Source organism: Abramis brama, assembly GCF_963993115.1.
Source record: "Abramis brama genome assembly, chromosome: 10".
Lineage (NCBI taxonomy): Eukaryota > Metazoa > Chordata > Actinopteri > Cypriniformes > Leuciscidae > Abramis > Abramis brama.
Window position 1 is genome coordinate 13,534,606 of NC_139972.1, and position 23,993 is coordinate 13,558,598.

Genomic DNA, 23,993 nt, shown 5'->3' on the forward strand with positions numbered 1-23,993 from the left:
TTGATTGATGATTGCATGTAATTTGTGGTCATTAGGTGTCTGAGTGACTGATGGGATCAGGAGGATCATGGAAGTTCAGCCTTCTGCATCACCAGCTCTTGACTGAATGGTCTTTATCGATTTAACGATTTAAGGATCCTCTTGAATTCCATGAGCATTCATCTAGAAACTTCAATTACCTGATTGGACCCATAAATCCAAATTCCACAAAAGGAAAAGCTCTTCAAGGAATACCTAGACGTGGCCCATTGAATCAGGTGAATAGCTCTATTCCTGGCAATTACAGGAGTCTATATATGCACTCCGAGCAGCTGTAAAGTGCCAAGGCATTGTTAAACGCACACTGTCAAAGGGTCATGTGAATGTGCAATTATCTGAAAGCAACCTTAAGGATTTTAAATCAAACGACTTGCCTTTGGTTTTGGCGTGCTTGCTGTTGTCTGGTACCTAAAACTGTATTAACTAACGCCGGGTACACACTGCACAATTTTCCAAGTCATCTGTCTGGGGTACCATTTAGTTGCTTTTGTGTGCACAGTACACAACATTTTAATACAATCACTGACAACTCTGCCTGGTGTACAAACTACATTTCACAACCAAACACAAGCAAGAATGGAGACAGGAAATAATGAAGCTCTGAATAAACATACTGTATAATCCTCCAACTCAATCTGGGACGGCATTTAAACAAACCATTTACTTGCTCATGACTCTGGAATCCTTCTGAAGTCCATAAAGAGATGCAGACAAGCTGTTTAAACTAGACGCGTCAAAGCGAATGCTCTTTCACTTTTCCTTTTGTCCTGTTCTCGACAGACTCAAGTGTGTGGAGTATGTCAGAAACTGAACATGCATCTGTATACTGTATCCAGAGTAGACAGTGATTATAATGGGTTCTATTAGCTTTTTGATGCAATGCTTGCATCCGGTGTAGGCAAATGTCAGTCGTCAAGCGACTGGATGCCAGTGGGAGGGTGCCTATGTATTGCTCTATCTTGCTCTATCTTGCTCTATCTTGCAAATATTCATTGAAGTCCTGTATTTTTCTGTGTGACGTCACAGATCACGCAATATTAAAATTAGCCATTTTTGGAGCTTGATTAAATAAATGCTTTGTTTTTAATAAGGGGGCATGTTTTAAAGGGGACGTATCATGAAAATGTCCGTGTTTAAGTGCTATAATCGGGTCCCCGGTGCATCTACCAACCCAGAAAACGTGAAAAGTGACTATCCATTAACTTTGTTTTGGTAAGCCTTTCTCTGCAAGCATTTAAAAAAATAAGCCGATCAGATTTCGCTACCCGTCTGACATAGGAAAGGGATCTTATTATAATATTACTGCCCCTTAAACTGCATGTTTCCACCCACAGCGCCACCGTTTGGTTTTCGCAGGCGACAATGGTGTAACCAGTTCTAACGCAATGGCAAAACTTTGTGCAAAGCATGCAATCTGTTTTGTCGTTGGTTGCACAGACGAGCACAGAACACTATTTAGAGTTCCAGCCTCAGAGGAGACAAGAAAGCAGTGGATTTATTTTATTATCAACGGAAATCCCCCAGAAACAGTAAGCAAAAACCTGCTTGTGTGCGCTAATCACTTCAAGTCGGAGTGCTTTCGCAACCTTTGACAGTACAAAGCAGGAATTGTTTCAAAGTTGAATCAATGTAACTCCACAACAACAACATAAATGTATCCACTAACCATTCAGAAACATCCTGGTTCAGTCCCTAAAAGTTGCAAGTCTCTCCGTAAGGCTGCACTCCGCTACTGGCTATTTCTGAGATTTTGGATGAGTGTCATTATTCACGTGTTTGTTATTGCCTGAGTGTCCGAAGCTCATGCATAAGGATTGGCCCTCTTCTGAACAGGGGCAGGGAGCATCAGCTCATTTGCATTTAAAGGGACACACACAAAAAAGGCGTGTTTTTGCTCACACCCAAAAAGGGGCAAATTTGGCAAGCTATAATAAATTATCTGGGGGGTATTTTGAGCTGAAATTTCAAAAATTTATATTACATCTTGTGAAAAGGGGCAATATATGCCACCTTTAAGCTATGAAACTTGCAGGATGTTTTAATGGTACCTATTATATGTCAAAAATCAATGCAAATTTGATCTCTCATGTCATGACCCCTTTAACAACTGTAACCTTTTTGTAAAGTGTTAGAACCCCACGTTTTCTTTGACTTACCTCCTTGTGTGTCCGTTGTGCTTGTACCCTCTTTTGAGGAAAGCGAAGGACGTCTCTTGAGCTCTATACAAGTTCTGGGATGGTGCCTTTGTGTGGGGGAGACTATGTCCTCACAGGTCATCTCTGAAATCTGCACAGCTGTCTCAGAGTCTGTGACCAGCACCATGGCAGTGGAGTCTTTTAAACTAGCGGCGGCCCCAGCGGCCCCCCCTAAACCCGCTCCCGAGGCCTCCTGGCCCTCTACGATTTTGGAGCTGGAGCGCGGGACCTGCCCCGCCGCTTGACCCCCGTTCGTTTGCGAGCGTACGTTCGTCATGGCGGTTCCCTTTCCAGAATCTGCCCCCTGATGGCTATAGACTTTATATCGGATCATCAGGATGATGATGAAAACGAGGACGGAGGCCACGATGATTCCTCCGATGATGATGATCATGGTGCCGCCCAGGAAATGGCTTCGGAGTGACTGGCACTGGCTGTACTCGGTCTCCGTGACAAATGAGACACAGCCCACCTGGCGCGTGGCGGTCAGCGAGGTCATGCCGTCGTCGTACACGGCCAGAACGCACAGGTCATACTCTCGTCCGGATACGAGGTCTCGCACCAGGAAGTCGTAACTTGTGGAGGGAATCATTCTGCAAGAGAGGCAGGGAAGAGTTGAACATTATCATGTATTCCTCAGATAATACATGAATATAATTAAGATTAGCCAGCATGTGCATGTATTATCTACGGCCACATGATCACATTAGAGAAACTTGAGTAATAATATCATAATTCTGAATATTATGGACATTATGTTAATTCTCAATGATGAATTTAATATACTGCAAAGCAAGTTATTGCAGAACTACTTCCCATCATGAAATACAGAGCAGGCAAAAATGTACTCTTTATTAAAAGGCTCCATCAACATAAAGTCAAAATCAATACCCAAGATCTTACATTGGTTTCCAATAAAATGTACAACATGAATAAGGTGTGCTGTAAGTGTAATGAAAATCTATAGGTGCAGTGTTAATATTTAAACAATATACAGTATAAATATGTTAGGGACTCTTCCCCGGAAAATCTTTCAAATAAAATTTTAAATTAAAATTCCCCAGAAATAAAAATAAAAATATAAAGAAAAATATACATATGAATATATCTTGTATCTTATTGTATTCATTGTATCACATAATTTTATCAGACACTGCACCAAGATCACAACAAACTCATTTTGATTGGATTTGAATGTTTTATTATTATTATTTACTGTGTAATTACTGAGACAGTAAGGAAAATACATTATTTGGAGGGATGTATTGCTCTGATTTGCACATACTACAGACAGTGTGATTACAATTACATTTTCTATGCGACACTCTCCTTGGGGTTGACATTGAGTGAGAAATTATTTTCTTTAAGATAAATAATGTAAGAGCTTGACACAATTAAACCTACATTAAGTATTATATTGCTTCAATTGACTATTCGAAAAATTAGAGTTCATTGAGGGTAACTGAAAATTGATCATTTATCAAAGCAAACATTTCTGTGAATCTCTCAACTACAATGATTAGAGAGATTTTCAAGAACTATGGTACCCATAACATAGAACTCAACAGTCATTAGATTCAGTTCAGAGAAATCCTAGTTCTTGTTAATCTGTACTTTTTCCAAGCACTGATACTGTACATAATAATCCCACATATCATGACTAAGCATCAAAAACACAATAACAATTCGTGGTAGACCAGTGTTGATCTCATTGTTAATGCATTGATATTAACATAACACATCTGTATTACACTGCATTTATACATTGCATGTGAAATGCAAATGGTGACATTGAGGGATATTTTAGTATTAAATGAATAACCTTATGTAAGATTACTTGCACAATACTGCTTGTTAAAAGAAATCACTTGCTTTTATAAGAGCTTCTCATACCATCTCGGTCTGAAAAAAACAAAACAAAGTTCTGTCATGAAACTCTAGATGGCACAGGCTGATCCATAACTCAATATGCTTGTACTCACATCGTCCTCTGTAGGACACATCTGATTGGTTCCTGCTGTATCAGCATCCAATGAGCTTGCTGCTCAACTTTCAAATAATTGGTCAGCATTTGCTAGCAGTTGCAGCAGAGGGCTTTCAGAATCCCTACACCTTCCCCAGCTCCACCTGTATAGATCTGCTACGGGTAATTCATGTATGCTATTGTACAGCAGCAGCATACTTCCTCACAGCAATGTGCCGTGTATGTATTGGATGTAGCATGTCCAGTACATGCTCTGAAACAGCAGCATAGCAAATGCCAAGACCAAACCTAATAAACGAATCTCATAAAATGCACAATACAAGCGTGCTGATTATTAAGTGGGAATCATAAAAGTTATTAGTGATGTCCCACTCATTGTGCCAGTGCTCAGATGGCAACACTGGAAATCTACTGTAAAAAAAATAAATAAAAGATTATGCATTCAAGGATATTTTGATTGAGCAAGCATGCAACATTTGAACTGCTGAACCCGAGAGCAGAAAAAAAAAAAAAAAAAAAAAAAAAAAAAAACAGCCTTTAATTCCACAGAGGTCACTGGAAAGTCAAGTTAGAAGATATGTTTTTGCTCCCATACCTTTTCCACTAAGAGTATGATGGTGAATAAGAATATGGTGCTGTTACACATTTAGGTCAGCCAAAAAAAGAAAACCTCATGTTTATTTCAACCCTTTATGCTGTTATGATTTTTCTCTCTCTCGCTCTCTAGAACACAAAACTAGAAAATGTTATGCAGCTCCTGCCATTAAAGCCCCAAACAAGCCAAAAAGTATAGCTTTATGTGGAAAAAAAAGACTGAAAATACAAGTAATGATCCACACTCTTATAGGAAAAAAAGGTTTGATGTGGTTCAATATAGAACCCTAGAGTTCTTAACTAAAATTTAAAGAACCCTTTATGCCAAAAAAGGTTCTATATAAGGGTAAACGTCTTAAATGATTACTTTTATGTTGTTGTTGTTTTTTTTTTCTACAAGCTGCTTGATTCATAAAATGCATTAAACAATGAATTAAAACAAAATGAATTAATTGAAACTAAATCCATAAAATGATCCCATGATGGGAATCCCTAAAAGGTTTTATATGTGAAGTGCCTGACAGAACCCTTTAAGGTTCTATACAGAACCTTTGAGGTAACCTATATAGAGTGCATTTTAGGGGCTATTCACAGGATGTGTTTTTCCAATCCACTGCTCTACTTTTCCATTGTTTGATGTGTTTGACCGTTGCGCTCACATCTTGCGTCTTTTGCAGTGTCTCGTTCATGACACTGTGTTCTAAAAATGTGGCGCTCAAGTTAAAATGATAAAATAACAATGATAAATTGAGAAATATGCATCATGGCAAAGGAAAAACAAGCAACTTCTGGTTACTGATTTTAAAGCCCTCTTTGAAGTGTTCTTATTTGCGTCCGTCCTTCTGTTCATTCAACAAGAAACTGTGCCTTTGTTTTTCCCATTGAAGATGGCATGCGTCAGATCCCTCTGCACCTTAATTCATTACTCAAACACACTTCACACACGCTCGCTTCATTTGCATGCAGTCGAGGGCCTTTCCTTTCTGTATGATATTAGGGCCTCCAGTAAAGTCTCAAGTTATTACAGAGGTATTCCAGGCAAGAAAAGATCTGCTAATAATGAACCAAAAGATAATACAATAGAGGACTGTGTGCAGCTACGACACAATAAAAATGTTCGAATTAAAACACCCAAAATTTGGTGAACGACTGAGAATCCTTTTCTCTCAGGTGCCACACAAATCAAAGCCATTCTCCATTTTTGCAAAGTGGTTTATTGTTGTCATACTCGATTCTGTTGATTTATCAACATCCCCTGTCTGATAAAGGCTGGAAATAAAGAAAAACAGTATCGAAAGACTAAGTTTGAGTTTTTAAAACACACCTCACTTGGAGTGAGTACTCCTCCTAATGCTGATTCTTCAACAGAAACATGCATTATGAAACAAGTTATTAAAATAATATCCTTGAGGGAATCACGTCCTCCAATCCCTGCATTCAACCAACAGTGATAAAACACTGCGGCATGAAAATAACACGACTGCTAAGCATAACGCTGTTAGCGCACACCTGCCACAAACCTCAGTCATTTATTAACTTTACTGAAAAGAAAATATAAGAAAACTATGCTCTCAAAGAGAAATCACACTAATATGCTGCGGGGGAAAGCAGCTCATTTCATTGGCGAGGTGAAACATTATCATAAAATATTTGACTTTAAGTAACACCTAGATGCTAGTAAGGAATTGCCTCATTTGTCATGGTTACAGACAAATGAAGCACAAAATACAACATATGCTGCTTTTTATAGCAGTTCGGGCTAAAAAAATCTAACAAAATGTGCTGTAAACCTATTTGTCAATGCAGTTTTTCACAGTATATGCTTTTATCAGGCAATATAAGCTAACATATAAACCCACATGGCGTCAAAAACGCCTGCAAAGGCCTACACTAGTCTCGCTGTAGGTTTTTGATTAATAGAGTAAGAGTAATTTGTTTTGCAATTAGACTACACAACATTGGTCATCCTGTATTTTGATTTTCTAAAAATAATAAATTCACAAGAGTCATTTATTTCAGGAATCAGGCTACTCTTCTTCCACCGTTTGTTTCTGATTCACTAAATAAAACCAACATATAAGAGTAACTTTTATTTGAGAATAAGGAAGCATTAGTCCACACAATAGAGGTAGTGACCCAAAAACATTGTGTGCATTGCAGATTTTTCCAATACGGGTGCATTTTTTCCATACGTTAGCATCCACTAAGCTTATTTATTTGTACAATTATCAGCGCTGTAGTCTCCTGCGTACCTGACCAGTTTGTTAACAAGGGTCTGCTTGGGGAGCATCGCTGAGTTCAATCTTTCTGTACGTGCGAGCAGAATCCTGCCACAGCAAGATTGCCTCTCGCAGGTTATGATCTCAATGCTGCTCAGTTTCAGGGACCAATTTATTACACCAATTTATCTCATATCAGGCCACAGCTAAAAGCACGCCTGCTAACTCGCAGCTTAAAAGCTATTCGTTACAAAATGCTTTATTCTCATTGCATCAAGGTAATAATCAGGCTCTCAAAATTATATGTACAGTCAGCTGTTGAAACGAACTGAACCAGAATCGATGAAACTGTAGTTTATTAAGCTACAAGCTAGTCATAAAATTAATTAATCAGTTAAGCTAATCTTTTAAAAAAGCAGTTAGCTCACTATGCTACTAACAAAAGGTAGATAACTGCTAAAAGCTATTCAAGTAGTTCATTTAAAAATAACAAATGCAGAAATCTTAATTAGGGTGATAGTATTTACATTTTTAACTTTATTTAGTGTGGAATGTTGCTGTTTGTGCATGAAAAAGGTCTATTATTTCTGAACTCCCTGAAACGCCTTGATTGAAGTCGAGTTTTCTTCTGGGAATGTACACAATATTCCTCATTTAAATAATTCCCGCTCAAGGCATACACAAAAAGGCCTGGTTGAGTTGTGTTAGTAGTGTGTTGAATCTCGTGGTTACGATAAGGGGCGTGACATTTCTGAAACACGCTAGAAGCAGTTGACCAATCATAACACACTGGTCCAACTGACCAACCAGAGCACATTGCGCTTTTCAGAAGGAGGGGCTTCATGGAGACAGGAACTAAACAGGGGTGTGTTTCTCGAAAGCATCGTTGGCCAACTATGGTCGCAAGTTCATCGCAATGTCCATTGAACTCTATTGGTAACGAGGGAACTTGCGACCATAGTTGGCTAACGATGCTTTCGGGAAACGCACCCCAGAGCGTTACTGACAGACTGAGAAGAGAGGTGCTGCAACAATGTCAAATATGTGATTTTTTTTTTTTATTTTTTATTATTTATTATTTTATATATATAATCAAGCATAAAAAAAAAATATTGTAGTAGTCCCCAAAAAATAAATCAGGTCCCCTTAATAGGTCCCCTTTAGAAGTAAACTATAAATACAGCTAAGCACCCTAATTTATACATCTTAATTAAAATAATTTTTAAATTAGTAAATTGTTTAATTTCAATATTTTGTGACATTAAACTATTATAAAAATATCTAAAAATGTCATACAGACTTGGTGCAAATTATACAGGGCAGTGTTTCAGTGATTAACTCATCTTATTCAACTATATATATAAAAAAAAAAAAATATATATATATATATATATATATATAAGTTTTTCTTTTCTTTTTTACTAAAAAGCATCAACTCAAAAGATAACTGGCTCACAAGGAGTAATTTGTTTCAGGAATCAGGCTAGCCAGGTTGTGCTGCATGTTTTTGATTGACTAAAAAAAAACAACTCATAAGAGGAATTGGCTATACTGGACATGCTATATGTATCAATTCATTAATTTTATACATATATATATATATATATATATATAAATTGTGAAATGTGAGTGTTAGAAAGTCAACACCCACATTTGAGGAGGTTTTTGACCAGAAGATGAAGGCTGAAGGTCAAGCTCACCCTCGAGAGCATCCTGACATATTCCAATGGTGACGCTTCTTTTTTAAAAATCTATTATTATGGCTATTATTGCTGTAACCTTTACTACATGAAGATTAACCAGCATTAAATTACTATTGTAGACTACTCACACAATTTCAGAAAGGCCACCTACAACTCCACAATGCCTGAATAGCTATTTGGCTATTGGTTTACATTAAAATTAAAATAGAAATAAAACAAACAATACATTGACATCCAAGTCCACTTCTGGTTTAATATTTAATTCAATGCTTTACTTGTCTGTCACAATAATGTAATGTTTTCTTTTATTTATTTAACTATGTTCATTTGAGGGCTTTTCTCAGCAGATTTTGACTTGAGCAATTATCTGACTGAATTAATTACAAGACATTCTGATTAAGTAATGAAAATGACAGGCCTAGTTATTACATTCTAATAAAACAAAATTAAGACAAAAAAAAAGTTTTCTTTTTTACCTTTAGAAGTAAGTGCTCTGGTGAATCATACAAAATATGACTAGGAATATTTATAAATAAATAAAAATTTAAAAAAAGAATAAAATTTTACTTTGACTTTAAAATTGTACTAAAGAATGGAATAAATACACTATTTACACCATTCAATATTTTTGAATGTTTTTGAAAGATTATGCTAACCTAGTCTGCATTTATTTGATCAAAATACTGTAACAATATTATTGCAATTTAAAATAGCTGTTTTCTATTTTATAAAATGTCATTTATTTCTGAATTTTCAGCATCATTTCTCCAGTCTTCAGTGTCACATGATTCTCCAGAAATCATTCTAATATGTTGATTTGATGCTCAAAACAAATTTCTAATCATGAAAAAAAAAAAAAAAAAAAAAGATTGGAAATATAAATCTTCTGTAACCTCATAAATATCTTTACTGTCACTTTGGATCACTTGTATTGTATTTTCTGTCAAAACAAAAAATCTGACTGACCCCAAACTTTCGAATGACAGTACAAGTTGGAGGACAACAAAAGTCAACCCACACTATATGAAACTTCATGTTACATGGAGCTGTACTTCATCAGAGATATTCAGAAGCAGTTGACATTGGGATGTCAGACTGCTGGCAGGCCTGTGGAGAGGGATGGAAGAATGGGGGTTTTGCCCATTCCTCATTCCCAGAAGAGAGCCAAGGAGACCATGAGCCTCAGGCAACTCAAGATGTTCTCTATCTCCTTTCCCAGCTATAGAGAAGGTCTGTTTCCAGTTTGCATGCGAAACAGAGAGTCGCAATGCATTTGCAAGTCTCGCGTTCCCAAAAAATCCCTGGGAGCCGAGTGATGTACAAATACGTTTTTCAAAAGATGGAGACATCCAGAGAGCCACATGAATTCTCCAGACTTCACCCCGTTTTATGATACTTCATTACCATTGGCTCCTTCCTCATTTGAATTCCGTGATAATAATCGTATGCAGTTGCATAACAGCTTCCTCATTACAAACTCACGGTAACATAGAGCCAGTGCCCTCCGTCCCAAATGCACATTACACAACGGCGAGCTTCTGCGTGTCTTCGTCTACCTTGTGCATTGTACCAGGACTTGCATTATTGATGTGCAGTGAATTTCTAAAGAGCTTTGCAGAGGGTAGCCGGTGGGCGGCAAACACAACCCGTCTCCAAGCCCTCAATGTCCCTCTTCTTCTGCACTAGGACACCGAGCATAACCGACTGCGGATTCACTTATCACTTATTCATAAGCTCACATCAGTGGTCTGTACCTAGCAAACATAATTTGAGTAATAGAGGTCTTCAGTTGAATTTGGAGGTCCTGGAATATTGATCCTTGTAACCAGAACAGCCAGAGAAATGGCTTAATGCTAACCTGAAAGCGCAGTCCATCTTACCTTGTGAAAAAGAGTGCACTTACCTATACTGAATGTGCACTTTTATTTCCCTTAAAATCTTAAAAGTATATTTTAAGAAAAACTGTACTTGTAGATAATATAATATTAATGAAAAAAGTCAATTTAAACAGAGTACACTTTCATGACACTGTTTTGTAACACACTTTGTAATGATATCCAGTTTTACCTTAAATATCAAGTTTTACCCTGAAGTTAATTTCTAGTCAGTTTTAATAATCTTATGTTGTGCTATAAAGAAGTAAACTTATATAGATGTGCTGACTTGCATGCTAAAGCACATGTAAAATACTAGATTATTATTTTAATTATATTGTGTTATTTGATAATACATTTAAAGTTTGTTTTACTAAAGTGCAAATTTATTATTGCAACATGTAATTACTAATATTTAGATATATGACATACAAGTTTTAATAGAAATTACATTAAAGTGTATTTTAGTTGACTATAATTTCTTGTCAGTACATTCAGCAGTAGCCCTACTGTACACTTTAACCATATTTCAAAGACAACAGAAGTAAATTAATTATGAAATATACATATATCCGTATGTCCTACTTAAGTAGATCAAAAAAGTAGATCACTCTAAAGGTCAGTTCTGTCATGACAACTCTCTGAGTGTTTGGCATGGTAATGGAAATGACAATGTTGATATGGTTGGTTTGGCGGAATAGATCTGCTACGCTACTGCTGTTGGTTATTGCTGCTGACAGACTTGCTACTGTCAATACATACAGACACACTGCTGTGAGCAAGTAAGACATGCTGCTGCTGTACAATAGAATATATGAATTACCCGTACAGATCTATACAGGTGGAGCTGGGGAAGGTGGAGGGTTTCTGAAAGTGTGCTACAACTGCTTATATATATATATAAATAAATATTTAAAGTATATTATTTCTGTAAAATGTTAAAGTGTAATAAAGGTATGCTAAAGTGTACTTATTTTCCACAAGGGTACAAACCAAAAGCATGCAAACATTTACTCTGAGAAAAAGTGATTGTTGGTGGAAATGTAAAGCCTTGTTAATAATTAATGCAATGCATTTCCACTTTGCTCGGACACTCCTTTGCTTGTAAAAGGACACCGCTACTCCACTCTCCCGTTACTGAGTATAAATGAATGGTTTATGTTGGTTTTAGCAGAAAGCTGAATGACCGTAGTCAACTGTGAAATGTCTGGAGCATGTGTGTAGATCTATGCATAAATACCAGCCAACACATGAATGTCCTTGAGACTGCAAGTTGTTATTAATATGCTGTAATGTCTGAAATCAACCTTCCAATTAAATATGGATTATAATGTTGGACGTTCTTGAATTAGAGGTTTTATAGGTTGCATTTATTGCCTAGATAACATGCATTTATACATGGATTTCATCCCACGCTATTTTTTTCTCCCCACGTTTTTACGTCATTTTCAACCTGAGATCTGAGGATATGAAAATATGTTACAAAATGTATTTTTCGAGCTGTCAAAGTTCACATGTGCACTTAAAGGTATACAGTAGTTCACCCAACAACAACAAAACAAAGAAAAGAAAGAAAATTCACGCACTTAATCTCATCTCATTTCATTCCAAACCTGCATGACACTAAATAAGATATTTTGAAGAACACTGGGGTTAAAACAACATTAGACCTATCACTGAAACATTTTTTACAAATATTTTTGGGTGAACCATCCCTTAAAGATGTCAATGATATGTTTAACATAATGCTTTTGATGTTTGATAATACATGATCATTTATAATGATAATTTCATTCTGGTTTCTAAAGACTCGTTAGTAATCATGCGATTAATTGTGCATTTTATTCTATTTCAATTTTAATCTGTTTGAGACTGCTTTTTCCAGTATACAATACACACTATTCCAAAAAAAAAAAAACAGCAATTTTTGACAGCAATTCATTTTTGACAGCAATAGATTTATCAGTGAGAATATTTATGAAGAAATGAATGACCTAGAAAATGTTAATGTCAGATGTCAACATAATAAAAAAACATAAAGCTATAGGAACACTTGAAGGTTATGCATGTCACAACTAAGCATTAGAAATATAAATGAAACATATTATAAAATACAGTCAATTATAATGGCCAACTTTAAAAATTTTCCATCAGAGCATCATAATTATGAAGAATTGCAGAGTGTGCCAACATTTAGCAGCTTAGATTTAAATTAAAGCACTTATTATGTCATAGCCAATTATAAGAGGCGCTACCAAAGATTAACTCAGTACAGTAACTTACTGAAAATTTAAAAACATGAATAAGTCCCATTTCTTTCCCTAAACACTCTATTTTTTTTATATGCCAGTACCATTTAAACATAAAAACTCAACACAGCTTTATTTGCATTCAGTGTAATACATATAGTTCTATTTTTGCCAAACTGTCGCACTTGCTCATCACAGACCACAGTGAATAGAAGTGTTCAAATCGTTCTTCCTCTCCAGTCATCTGAATAACATCAACTAATTAAGAAAGACAGAGACTGCTTGTTTCCTGCAGGTAAACAGAGGCTTGTGTGACATCAGTCTGGCAGTCGCCCTGGAGTCGAATAATCACCGCAAATGAAGGTATAGCGGTAGCTTGTGCTCAAGGAGATGTCTGATTGGAGTATGATTACATCCAGTCAGAGAGAATATCTCTATATTGACATGAGAATGCGGTTGAAATTGCATTTAGGCGTGCCTGCCGGTAAAGAGGTGGTGACATGCCAGTGCTTTCCTCTGGGAAATGTCAATTCTATCCTCACATGGCCCACGGTCTTCTGGCCGGCCCGCACTAGTGTGAGTTAGAGCTGTCTCTGAGCTAATGTGGTGTAAAGTGAGCTGGGCCTAATAAAGCATGGAGAAATGGGAGTCGACAGACCCAAGATGTCATCAAGGAGGGGGTCAAGAAAATGAGACATGCTGAATTCTGCTATATTAGTCTGGCAGATCTCAAAACTAAGCTGACACTTTTGTGTTTGAGTCTGTTTAATTGTCTGTTTAATTTTCTATCTGCTTATGCAAGTGATCAGATAAACTGTTAGATGCATCCTGGCACAGTCATTTGCAGTTTTTTGTCCCGTAAAATACTCTGTAGAATGAGAGCATCTCTAATACCATCTGTCTACAATCAGTAAGTAGCAAATCATACTGGTGTTGTGTAAGTGTGGCCTCAGATAGGCATTTATTAACATAAAAATAAACATAAAATGTCCAAAAAGGGGAATAAAGTGTCTATGGGGATAAAAGTGTCCAAAATAAATAGGGGATCTAGTGTTCTTATTGAGCTGGGACAATTGCAGGGAAGGTAGTGCTCAGATGAGTAGGTCCCAGGTAAACATATTATATGAAATTATATATTAATTAAATAATATATGAAGTGTATAAAGGTTAAATAGATGTATAACGATCAACACATAAATACCAAATACAATGTTAATAAATAGCCTATGTTTACTGTTATATACTGCTATACGGAGCCCCTAAAGGGAAATGGTGAAGAAAAAAAAGGAGCTGTTTTTGCATTCTCTCGCAAATGTTTTGCGTTCCCCTGAGAAACTTTGTGTTCCCTCACAAAACCGTTTGCGTTCCACCAAGAGACTCGATCACAAAGAGCTCAGAAGGTTTTGTGAGGTTTTATGAGTGAACGCAAAGATCTTTTGGGGGGAACGCAAAAGCAATAGGGGCTTTCGCGCCGGGTAGTTCTAGGAACTTAGTTCTAGGAACTAGCCACCAGGGTGGTTCCCCAAGAACTAATAGTAGTTCCTATTCACAACTTTCCTGTGAGTCTTAGTGGGCGTCTCCATGACACTTGATACTTCCTGTTGCCGGTATCTCAGTTCCGGTTTAGCCTAACGCTTCATGAAGCTAGCACACAAGGGATACTCGCGTCGCGATACAAACGGGTGAAACTGATTACTGACAAGTAGTAATGCTGACAGATTAAGCAATGGCTCCTTGTGGCTCAACGTGTACCGTTGTCGGGTGCACAAACAACACACGAAAACTGAAGGTTTTTATGAATGGGAGCTGTTTCCAAACAGACCCTCTACGCAGAAAGAGTGTTTCTTGTAACATTACTTAGAAAAAACTGCAGTACAATTGTATATTTTTTTTTAAGTGGTATGTTTATTGTTTTCAATAATTTGAAAATGAATTAGAGAATTAACTTGAATGTGCAGCAATTTGTACAAATAGAGAGTATGTAGGCGTACTATATTTGTTGTAGCTATTAAACGAGCATTTAGTTTCATATTTGTTCAAATATTATAATGTTATTTTTCCCATCTATGTTGATTATGAAAAGTGAACACCATGATAGGATGCATTGGGAGACATAGAGCGGGTCAGACATGATTTTGTTAATGGGTCAGACATGATTAAACTTAATTTTCTTCATTAAGTTTTGTTTTGTAGAAGCCTTTCTTTAAAGTGAATTTCGCTTTGTATAAATTGTATCTTAATTTTAATACATTTTTCATCAACCAATTGCCTAGATTTAATAAATAAGCAAATATAGCAGACAATATAAATCATGACATGGAGGAGCCGGTGCGCCGCGGTCACTTGCATTGCACGTGAACAGGAGCGCATCTCATCATAAATTAGCCAAAGCCTATCTAAAGAAAGCTTTAGCTACTCTCTGATTATGTAATCCAAGATGTGCGTTTCTCTCTAGGCTATAGGCGCGTTCACTACGGAGATGGCGATTGTAAACTTTATCTTTTCAGCAGACACTGACAGAAAAGACTAGTTTATTAATAAAAATCAATGCACGCGTGTCACCGGATTTACAAATGCACATCTTGCTTGTTGCACGCACACTTGGCACACATATTATGTCGAAATAACGAGATATTGTGTTGAAATAACATTATTAATAATAATGAATCTTTAATAATATTTGATTGAATGCCGAATGTTGTGCTTGTTCAATTTAATCAAATTGATACTTTTAATTGTGATCATTAAAATAATTGAATATTAAATATTAAGTGGCCAATTTTTGCTCATTTATTAAAAGTATTTTTATATAATATATCTAGCACCCCCTCAGCACATGATAAAAAAATTATCTGGCGCCGCCCCTGGTTATAACGGCCCAGTATTAAAAATGGTTGGGTCTAAATCGGGCTCATAATTACAGTTAATGTGTCGGGCTGGGCTCAGACACAACGGGCTCAGGTAGGGTCGGGCTTGATTTTTTTTGGGCCCGATCTAAGCTCTACTCGTCATTACCCAAGCAAGTTGTGTGGGCTTGTTGAGGCTCTCTGACAGCAGTATCTTCAGGCTAACATAAACCGGAAGTTCGTTACCGGCTTGTTCTACGTTGCCATAGCGATCATGGGAAAGGTCAGAGTTCGGGAAAGTTGTGAATAGTGCTGGTTTAGACCCTACTCTGAAGTACAGTAGGAGCTAAATTAGTTCCTCCGAAAGGAGTTCCTAGAACTAAAATCGTTCCTAGTTCCTGCGGTGCGAACTCGTTAAACACGTGAACATATTCTATGAAAAAGTTCCTCCGGTGCGATTTATTATTTTTCCACCATCTAATTTTTTTCCCACCACCATGTCACTTTAGGGGCTCTGTACATATATCCTGTTATTGATGTAAATGTTATAAATCTAATATCCTCAAATTTAACTTCATTCGGACATTATCCCAACACAATGCAAACTAAACCTCGCCAGAAGGCTAGGTTTCCAACTGAGGTTTCTTCTTACTTCACAAAACATATTTAAATCCCACCTAACCGCCTTAATTGAATATTAGGAGTTCATATTTACTTTATATTCACATCTCAGTACTGGATTCTAATGAGTCTCCATTTTTTTTTTTTTTTCTATCAGCCATGGACATTTGAGCTGGCGATAATTGGAAGAAATACAAAATTGGAAAATATACCAGAGGCAAAAGAAGCAGAAAGCTACGAGAACATGGGGAATCAAACCGCATTCTCATCTTTCTGTGTAAATGCCGTGGGCGATCCGGCCACACTGGGAAAGATGCATTCCCGCAATTAAATCGGTACGTGCTTGAACAGTCCTGCTGACTCCTCGCTGTAGTTCTGAATGCTATCTCGCACTCAGCCAGGGGAGGAAACTGTTTGCGGTAACTGCCTGACAGACTGGAGGAGAAGAGGATTGGATTGTGTTTCACAATGCCAGCTAAACGGCTTTCAATGCCAGTGGTATGGATAGATAGGGCTTTTGTAGCAAAGCTGCTGTCCGACAATCAACTCGTTAAGTCTCACAATATGGCTTTTCAACTCGCAGACCTTGCGTAGGCCTCAGGTGGGCAGCGCAGGATGCTTCATCATTTTATAGTCACATCTGCCAAAGCAATAGCTATAATTTTACACAGCATAGTGAAAATAAATGGCCTACTGGATCCAGGTCAAGATCAAACACTCAACAAACTAGGCTCATTCGCAAACTGCCCGGATAATCCATCAGTTCCAGTCTGAAAGAAGATTCCCAGGCACCTTGAATATTTATATATGAAACCTCTATCTCTTTTTTCTCAGAACGTTGACTGGCTTTTCTTCTGCCACATCTTCAAAAAAAAAAAAAAAAAAAAAAAAAAATTGCTGGCAAAAGTTGCACAATAAACAAAATGCTGAGAAAAAAAGAAAAATGGTCAGAGAGAGAGAGAAAGAGAGAGAGAGAGAGAAGAGAGGAAAAAGCTGGTTCAACAGAAGAGCGTGGCCTCATAAATCTCTCCCCTTTCCTTCTAAGGATCGATTGATTTGATAAACGGGGAAAAATATGGTGGTGCTAGTCACTTCTTCAAAATCTGCCTGGTTTCACTGTAAGCACGGGGACTTTAAGTAGCTCTAGGAGGAGATGGTCTGGCTCAGAAATTCCTTTATTGCATTAAAGTGAAACCTCAGTCACACATGCTAGCTAAAGGGCTTTGCTGTCTAGCTTAAGGGGAGGGGGTGTACTTCCATTACAACAGATGCATTTCATCCTACATAGCGTTCTTTTGATCGCTGAACGGCACTATGATTTTGAACGATTTGGTATTGAGACCCTTGTAACTCAACCTCGTGTATTCATGGTAAATGTTGCTTCTGAAACGGACCGCTCAAACAAATGTGTTTCAGCCTCGTGTTCTGTTAAAATTCAATTTACGGTTTTTGTTTGAGGTCTCAGACCCCCATGGTTATTTGGAAGCTAAACTCTTATTTTCCCTTCAAAATCTTTTGAGATGTTCCTCTGGGTCAAAGCCCAGACAGATATTACTGAAGCTGTATCCCTCAATTTTAGACAAGGTCTTTTAGAAAGGTATATTGTTAGGGCCACACCATTTGGGGGAAAAAAACAAATTGCTTTTTTTTCTGTGAATAGGATTTTAAAAAACCCTTAAAATAATTAAAAAGCTGTCGGTTTGTTAGTAGGGCTGCACAATTTGACTAAATAGTTTGTGATTATATCTCAATTAGTGTTGTCAAAAGTACAGACTTCATCTAAATGTACTAAAAGTACTACATTTTAAAAATGTGACAATACCTACATTTTCCTCTAGCATTCTGAGCGCTGTTGAACGGATTCTTAAACACCTCTGATTGGCCATTGTGTTGACGCGCTCAGCGTACATGTCTGTGATTGGCTACAATGATCAACGCTTCAAAAACATGTTGTCTTCACCGAACGCCTTCACAGATACACACTATATCCAATGATAGACGCATCCGCTGATAGACGCCTGCTTTCAAACGCCCTCGTGTGTATCTGTGTAAGCGTTCGGTTAAGAAGAATCTGTTCAACAGCGCTCAAAAATCTAGAGGTATCGTCATCTTTTTTTAAATGTCAGTACCGAATTGGTACAGAAGTCGGTACTTTTGACAACACTAATATCAATATGACTAATAATATTTATTATAACTGTATTTTTTATTTAAACACAGCGTTGTCAAAGTTGATATTGTGGATTTATATATGGCCAGAGACTTGCATGTGTCAATATATTATTAACATTTGACCAAAATCAAGGTCAAATGGAGTTACGAGGTTTTTGAACAGCAAATTCCTGAGATTTTCAGACAGTGTTTCAAGTGTTTTGTCTGTCATTAGAATGCATCGCATTACATTTTCATCAACTTCCAGGTTATAAAGTTTACTGTAGCTATGTGGGCGCTCAATTGTTTCTGCCATGGCCAAAATCTCATGTTCTTAAAAACTATTTAAGACAGAATTTACGATGACTCGATGACAAATGCTAGAATAAGAGTAGACACTCTTCTCCACTCCTTAAATGCATAACACATTAGCCTTTATTTATCTAATGTTTCTTGAGTAAAGAAAACGCTGCACTTAATCAAAGAACCAGTTCTTTATTTACCCTCCCACTGCAACCAAGCAGAGATGGTCCAAACTGTGTGCGGCAAGCTTTGGTTTTGTTGACAACAGCTGGTTTATGAGCAATTAGTCTCATTTCAAGTTTGGGGAAAATGTTTGGCACATGTTGTGCTCCCAAAAAGCATGTTATAAGCAACTCAAACTCAGAGCAGTTGCAGAGATGAGAACATGTGGAGCATTTCATGTGAAAAGAGCTGCTCTGAGACACTGAAAACAGCAGATTATGAGTTGCTCACATGTAAATAAACAGTGCTGCGCTTCACAGCCTTTACAATTTAATAATCGCACTATGTCATGTCACGATTTTTATTTTATTTTGATTAATCATGCAGCTCCAGAGACTGCTATCCATCCAGCAACATTGTTTGTGTTGGGGTGAGAGTGACCCCTGCAAGAACCCATATGTGACCCTGGACCACACGGGTCAGATGGGTCAATTTTCTGAAACTGAGATGTATACATCATCTGAAAGCTGAATAAATAAGCTTTCCATTGATGTATGGTCTGTCAGGATATGACAATATTTGGCCGAGAGATCTGAAAATCTGGAATCTGAGGGTGCAAAAAAAATCTAAACATTGAGAAAATCCCCTTTAAAGTTGTCCATTTATGTTCGAGATTGTGCTAAATTCACTCACAGAAATAAATGTTCTATATATTTACGGTAGGAAATGTACAAAATTTCTTCATGGAACATGATCATGATCTTTACTACTGTATATGTAAAGCAATCAATATCCTAATGATTTTTGGCATAAAAGAAAAATCGATAATTTTGACCCGTACAATGCATTGTGCGACTTGTGACTGGTTTTGTGATTCAGGGTCACATATTAGAAAAATGCAGTGAGGCAAATAGAAGTCAATACCAAATAAAAAAATATATTCTGAGACCCTGAACCCAAGTAATGTATAATTTTTCAGGAAGATTAAATTGAAATGTACTTTATGAATAGATTAGGAAACGTCAAAATGGCAAACAGAACATGAGAGTTAAAATTCTTCTATAACACAGAACACCCAATATCTACAGTAGATAAAAAATCCCCAGTGTCGCAGCTTACTAATACATGCTAATTACACCCCCACAAGGAAAATTAATTTTATGCTTCATTTAGAACGATGGCGGTATAGAGGATGGAAAAGACATGAAAAATGAAGCAAAAGGTTTTTAAAAATAAATCTTTAATAGGTGGCTGATTCTCCAAAAATGGTAAATAAATGCAATCCATAAAGACGAGGAGCAGAAATGTTTAATAACTGAAAGGTAAAGTGTTTCAATGTTAAAATACCTTCTTCTACCCCTGCTTAATGTGGATAGACAACAATTAGTACATCTTATGTACGTATAATTCTCTCTAAAACACAAAGAAAGGGAAATGTTTTAGTAGTACTAATTACATGTGTTTTGTGATGTAATTATAAAGACATTAACATATTTCATGATTAAAAAAATTAATAATAACAGCCAAGTGCTTTATTATTGTAATCAGGCACCAAATATTAAAACTAACAGTTTGTTTTAAATAATTGTTAGCTTTCTGCAGATATAATTGAACTTTATGCTTTGAAAACAGTCATCATCATTATTACTTTTGCCATTATGTTAGGTTAGAATGTGTTATTATTAAACCACTTCTGTATTCAAGAGGACAACATGGTCTGAGGCAGAAAGAATCCTTCTCTTTCATAACAATGATTCCAAGTTATTTTGTTTTGCTAGATTAGCATCTTTTTTTTTTTTTTTTTTTAAGGCTACCTGTTGTCGGCTGTCATTAAAATCACTATCTAGGGCAGGGAGAGCTGTTTTATCTGGAGGGTCATGGCACGTCATTTTAATTAAAGCGTGTCGTCTTGCTCCGGTATAGAGGGAGGGGAGTCATAGTGACGTCCATAATTAAAAATTGATCTGGGGCACTGCAAGAATGATGAAATTCCTGGGAGGGAGGAAGAAAAGAGGAGGATCGGTTGATCGAAATGCAAACTCAACATTTTGACAGTCTGCATCTTTAGGTGGTATATAAGATATGCATTCATTGCAATAGGGCTGGTGGGAAATAAACTGTGAAAATCTAGTTAATAGAAGGAAAAAAAACCCACATTGTATGTGTTCTGCACTGTTTTTCACACACGCACAATAAATAAAAAATATATATATATTTTTTATGTTTTTGAAATAAGTCTCTTATGCTCACCAAGGCTGCATTTATTATCATTATTATTTATTTATCAAAATGTATTTATAAAAAAAAATCAAATTTAAAATAACTGTTTTCTACTTTAATATATTGTAAATTGTAACTTATTCCTGTGATTCAAAGCTGAATTTTTTGCATCATTGCTCAAGTCTTCAGTGTCACATGATCCTTCAGGAATCATTCTAATATGCTGATTTGCTGATCAATAAACTTTGGAAAAAAACTGTGCTAATTAATATCTTTGTGGAAAACATGATACTTTTTTTCAGGATTCTATGATGAATGGAAAGTTCAAATGAAAATCTTTTTATAACATTATAAATGTCTTTATTGTCACTTTTGATCAATTTCATGCATCCTTGCTGAATAAAAGTATTAATTGGTCAACAACAAAAAATCTTAGTGACACAATTTGAACCGAAATGATTCACAGAAATTAATCGAACTTACCGACTAACATTGCTTTTCTATTGAAGTATAAAACAAAAAAAGTTCTGAAATTATCAAGAACAGAAATGTAATGATCGATGTCCAATGACATGATCTTTATGAAAATGTACATGCATTTATTGTAAGAATTCTACTAACAAATGATTGTGAAAATATCACATTCTATTTGTTGATGAGCTTTAATATATTTAGCGACAATATGCCTCATTCATGAAACTTTCACAAATGTATAAGTAAATGTTAATAAACCTTCCAGAAATCTTTCTCTCCAGATCTGCAAACACTTCATAAACCTCAGATTTAATAATTAAACATGTGACTACTGTCCAATGAATAAAGGCAAGAAAATGTTAATATGCACACTTTGAATCTGTATAGTGAGCTACAGTAGTAGCTCTATCAGCAAGATTGACAATAGCAAAATTGCATTACTAGATCACTGACAAGTTGCTAATATTGTATGCACAAATATAGTATTTAGATGGGGATTTGTACACCAACAGTAATCTAGATTACAGCCTTTAATCTACCCAGATAATGGCCTTTCGTCACGATAATGCAGTGGTATCACGCTTGCAGAGAGTTTGGCATCTGAAATGGAAGGAATGGTGCTGATAACACAGACTTCACGCTCTCTTCTGCAGTCCAGTGATGCCCTTGCTGGGAGTCTTTTTAATCAGCTCATCAGTCATTCATGATGAATGAAACATTAGCCCTTCTCTGCCTCCCAGTTCACACATTAACCATCTGCTAATCAGGACTGATTGGGCACAGCTACTCTTTAAGTTCACCCAGGGAAACATGACCACGACATGTACTTTCCTTCTCCATACTCTTTCCTTCCCAGCCGGCATCCCGTCATTATAAGTATGTGGGCTGTGTTTGTTTGACAGTGTAACATTCAACAACCTCAATCTGAGTCACGGGAAAGAATCATATAGCTGGTTAGAAGCGTGGTAGGAAGATCTCATGCTACTCAAAACAACACATAGCTGTAGTCTGCTCAATAGAAATATATTGCTATAACATGGCACTATATTTTAACATTCATATATTAGGTGCATGGTTTTTACAGGTGCATCACTATTTATGTAATCATGGGCAGGTGGTGCAGGGTTATGTTTCATTTAGTTTCATTGACATGTTCTACTTAGTTTCATTGTCAAGGGCTGCATCACATACTCTCTAGAGTAAGTACTTTGTAATCACTAAAAAAGTATGCTTTATATAGTATGAATGTGTGTAGTGTGAATGTAATTTGGATGTTCTACATTCTCCATGTCATTATCATGTGACCTACCAGCGCCACTTACGTCGCTTCACTGCCATTCACAAATCCTCTCCCGTGGCCTCGTGGGATAGTAATCTCATCACTTCAGAATCTCATCGAAGGTAGTAGTTCATCTGGATACCGGCCTACTCTTGTATGAGTACTGTGAATTTGGACATACTTCTTTAGTCACATACTATTTTTCTCCTACTATAGTAGGGAAGTATCCAGTTTAGGATTTAGGATGCAGCCATGGATTTCACTGTTTACTAGTTGCCAGGGCTGCGTTCAGCCCCAACAAAACGTTGCACAACATTTTTTAAACAGAAACGATGATGCGTTGAACACACTGTTGTGATGACGCAAGAGTTGAGAAGAGCTGAGAAGGCCATTCTTTGTGTTCTTTGTGAATAATTTTCGGAGCCTGATGAAGTCGGTATAAATATGTGTTTAATACTACAAAATATGCCTGATGTTACAGTTACTGCACTTGCCGCCCAGAACAAAAGAGAACATCCCAATCGAGTGAAGGGATTGCTGAAACTGAAATGGAAGCACACATCTTACCTAATTAAGACTAAAACACATCTATTTAGCCTCACATATTGACTTTATTTGTAGTTCACACTGTTTTAATACCCTGTATTTTCTTTCTCATTTTTAGGAAAAGCACTTAATTACCATTGTTTATTTCTATACCAAATGTCATACACTTGCAATGAAGCTAAAAATATAAACAACTACATCATTATGTTGATATCCTATATTTTTACAATAAAACTTACGACAAACATGTCTTCTAATATCCTTAGTTGTTGCGTATACCGAGCTGCATCGAACACATTTGTAAGTTACTTTCCTTGAACCCATTGTGCGAGTTCACTTTAATACCGCATGCTTTATATACATGTTGCTGCTGATTGGACTGCAGTTCTGACACACCCACCAAACAAGAGAAAACGTATCTCAAACCCCGTTGCACACCGGTGCACGCCGTTTCCAGGAAACATGACGTTCAACCCAGAAACCGTAGCAAAACGTTGCGCACCGTTTTGAACTTGAATGTGCCCCTGAGTTTGT

The 23,993-nt window shown here is 36.7% G+C and overlaps 1 protein-coding gene across 2 annotated transcripts in view; it reads right to left on the reverse strand.

Moving 5' to 3' along the window:
• The window catches only part of LOC311091454 (leucine-rich repeat and fibronectin type III domain-containing protein 1-like protein), a gene marked incomplete at its 3' end in the record, with an annotated part of 113,965 nt that overhangs the window by 18,475 nt on the left and 71,497 nt on the right, over positions 1 to 23,993 (reverse strand). For both annotated transcript variants that reach the window (XM_084127398.1, XM_084127397.1), the window contains one exon: positions 2,196 to 2,827. In XM_084127398.1, coding sequence (XP_083983524.1) covers positions 2,196 to 2,827 — 632 coding nt within the window. The remainder of the gene's footprint in view (positions 1 to 2,195; positions 2,828 to 23,993) is intronic.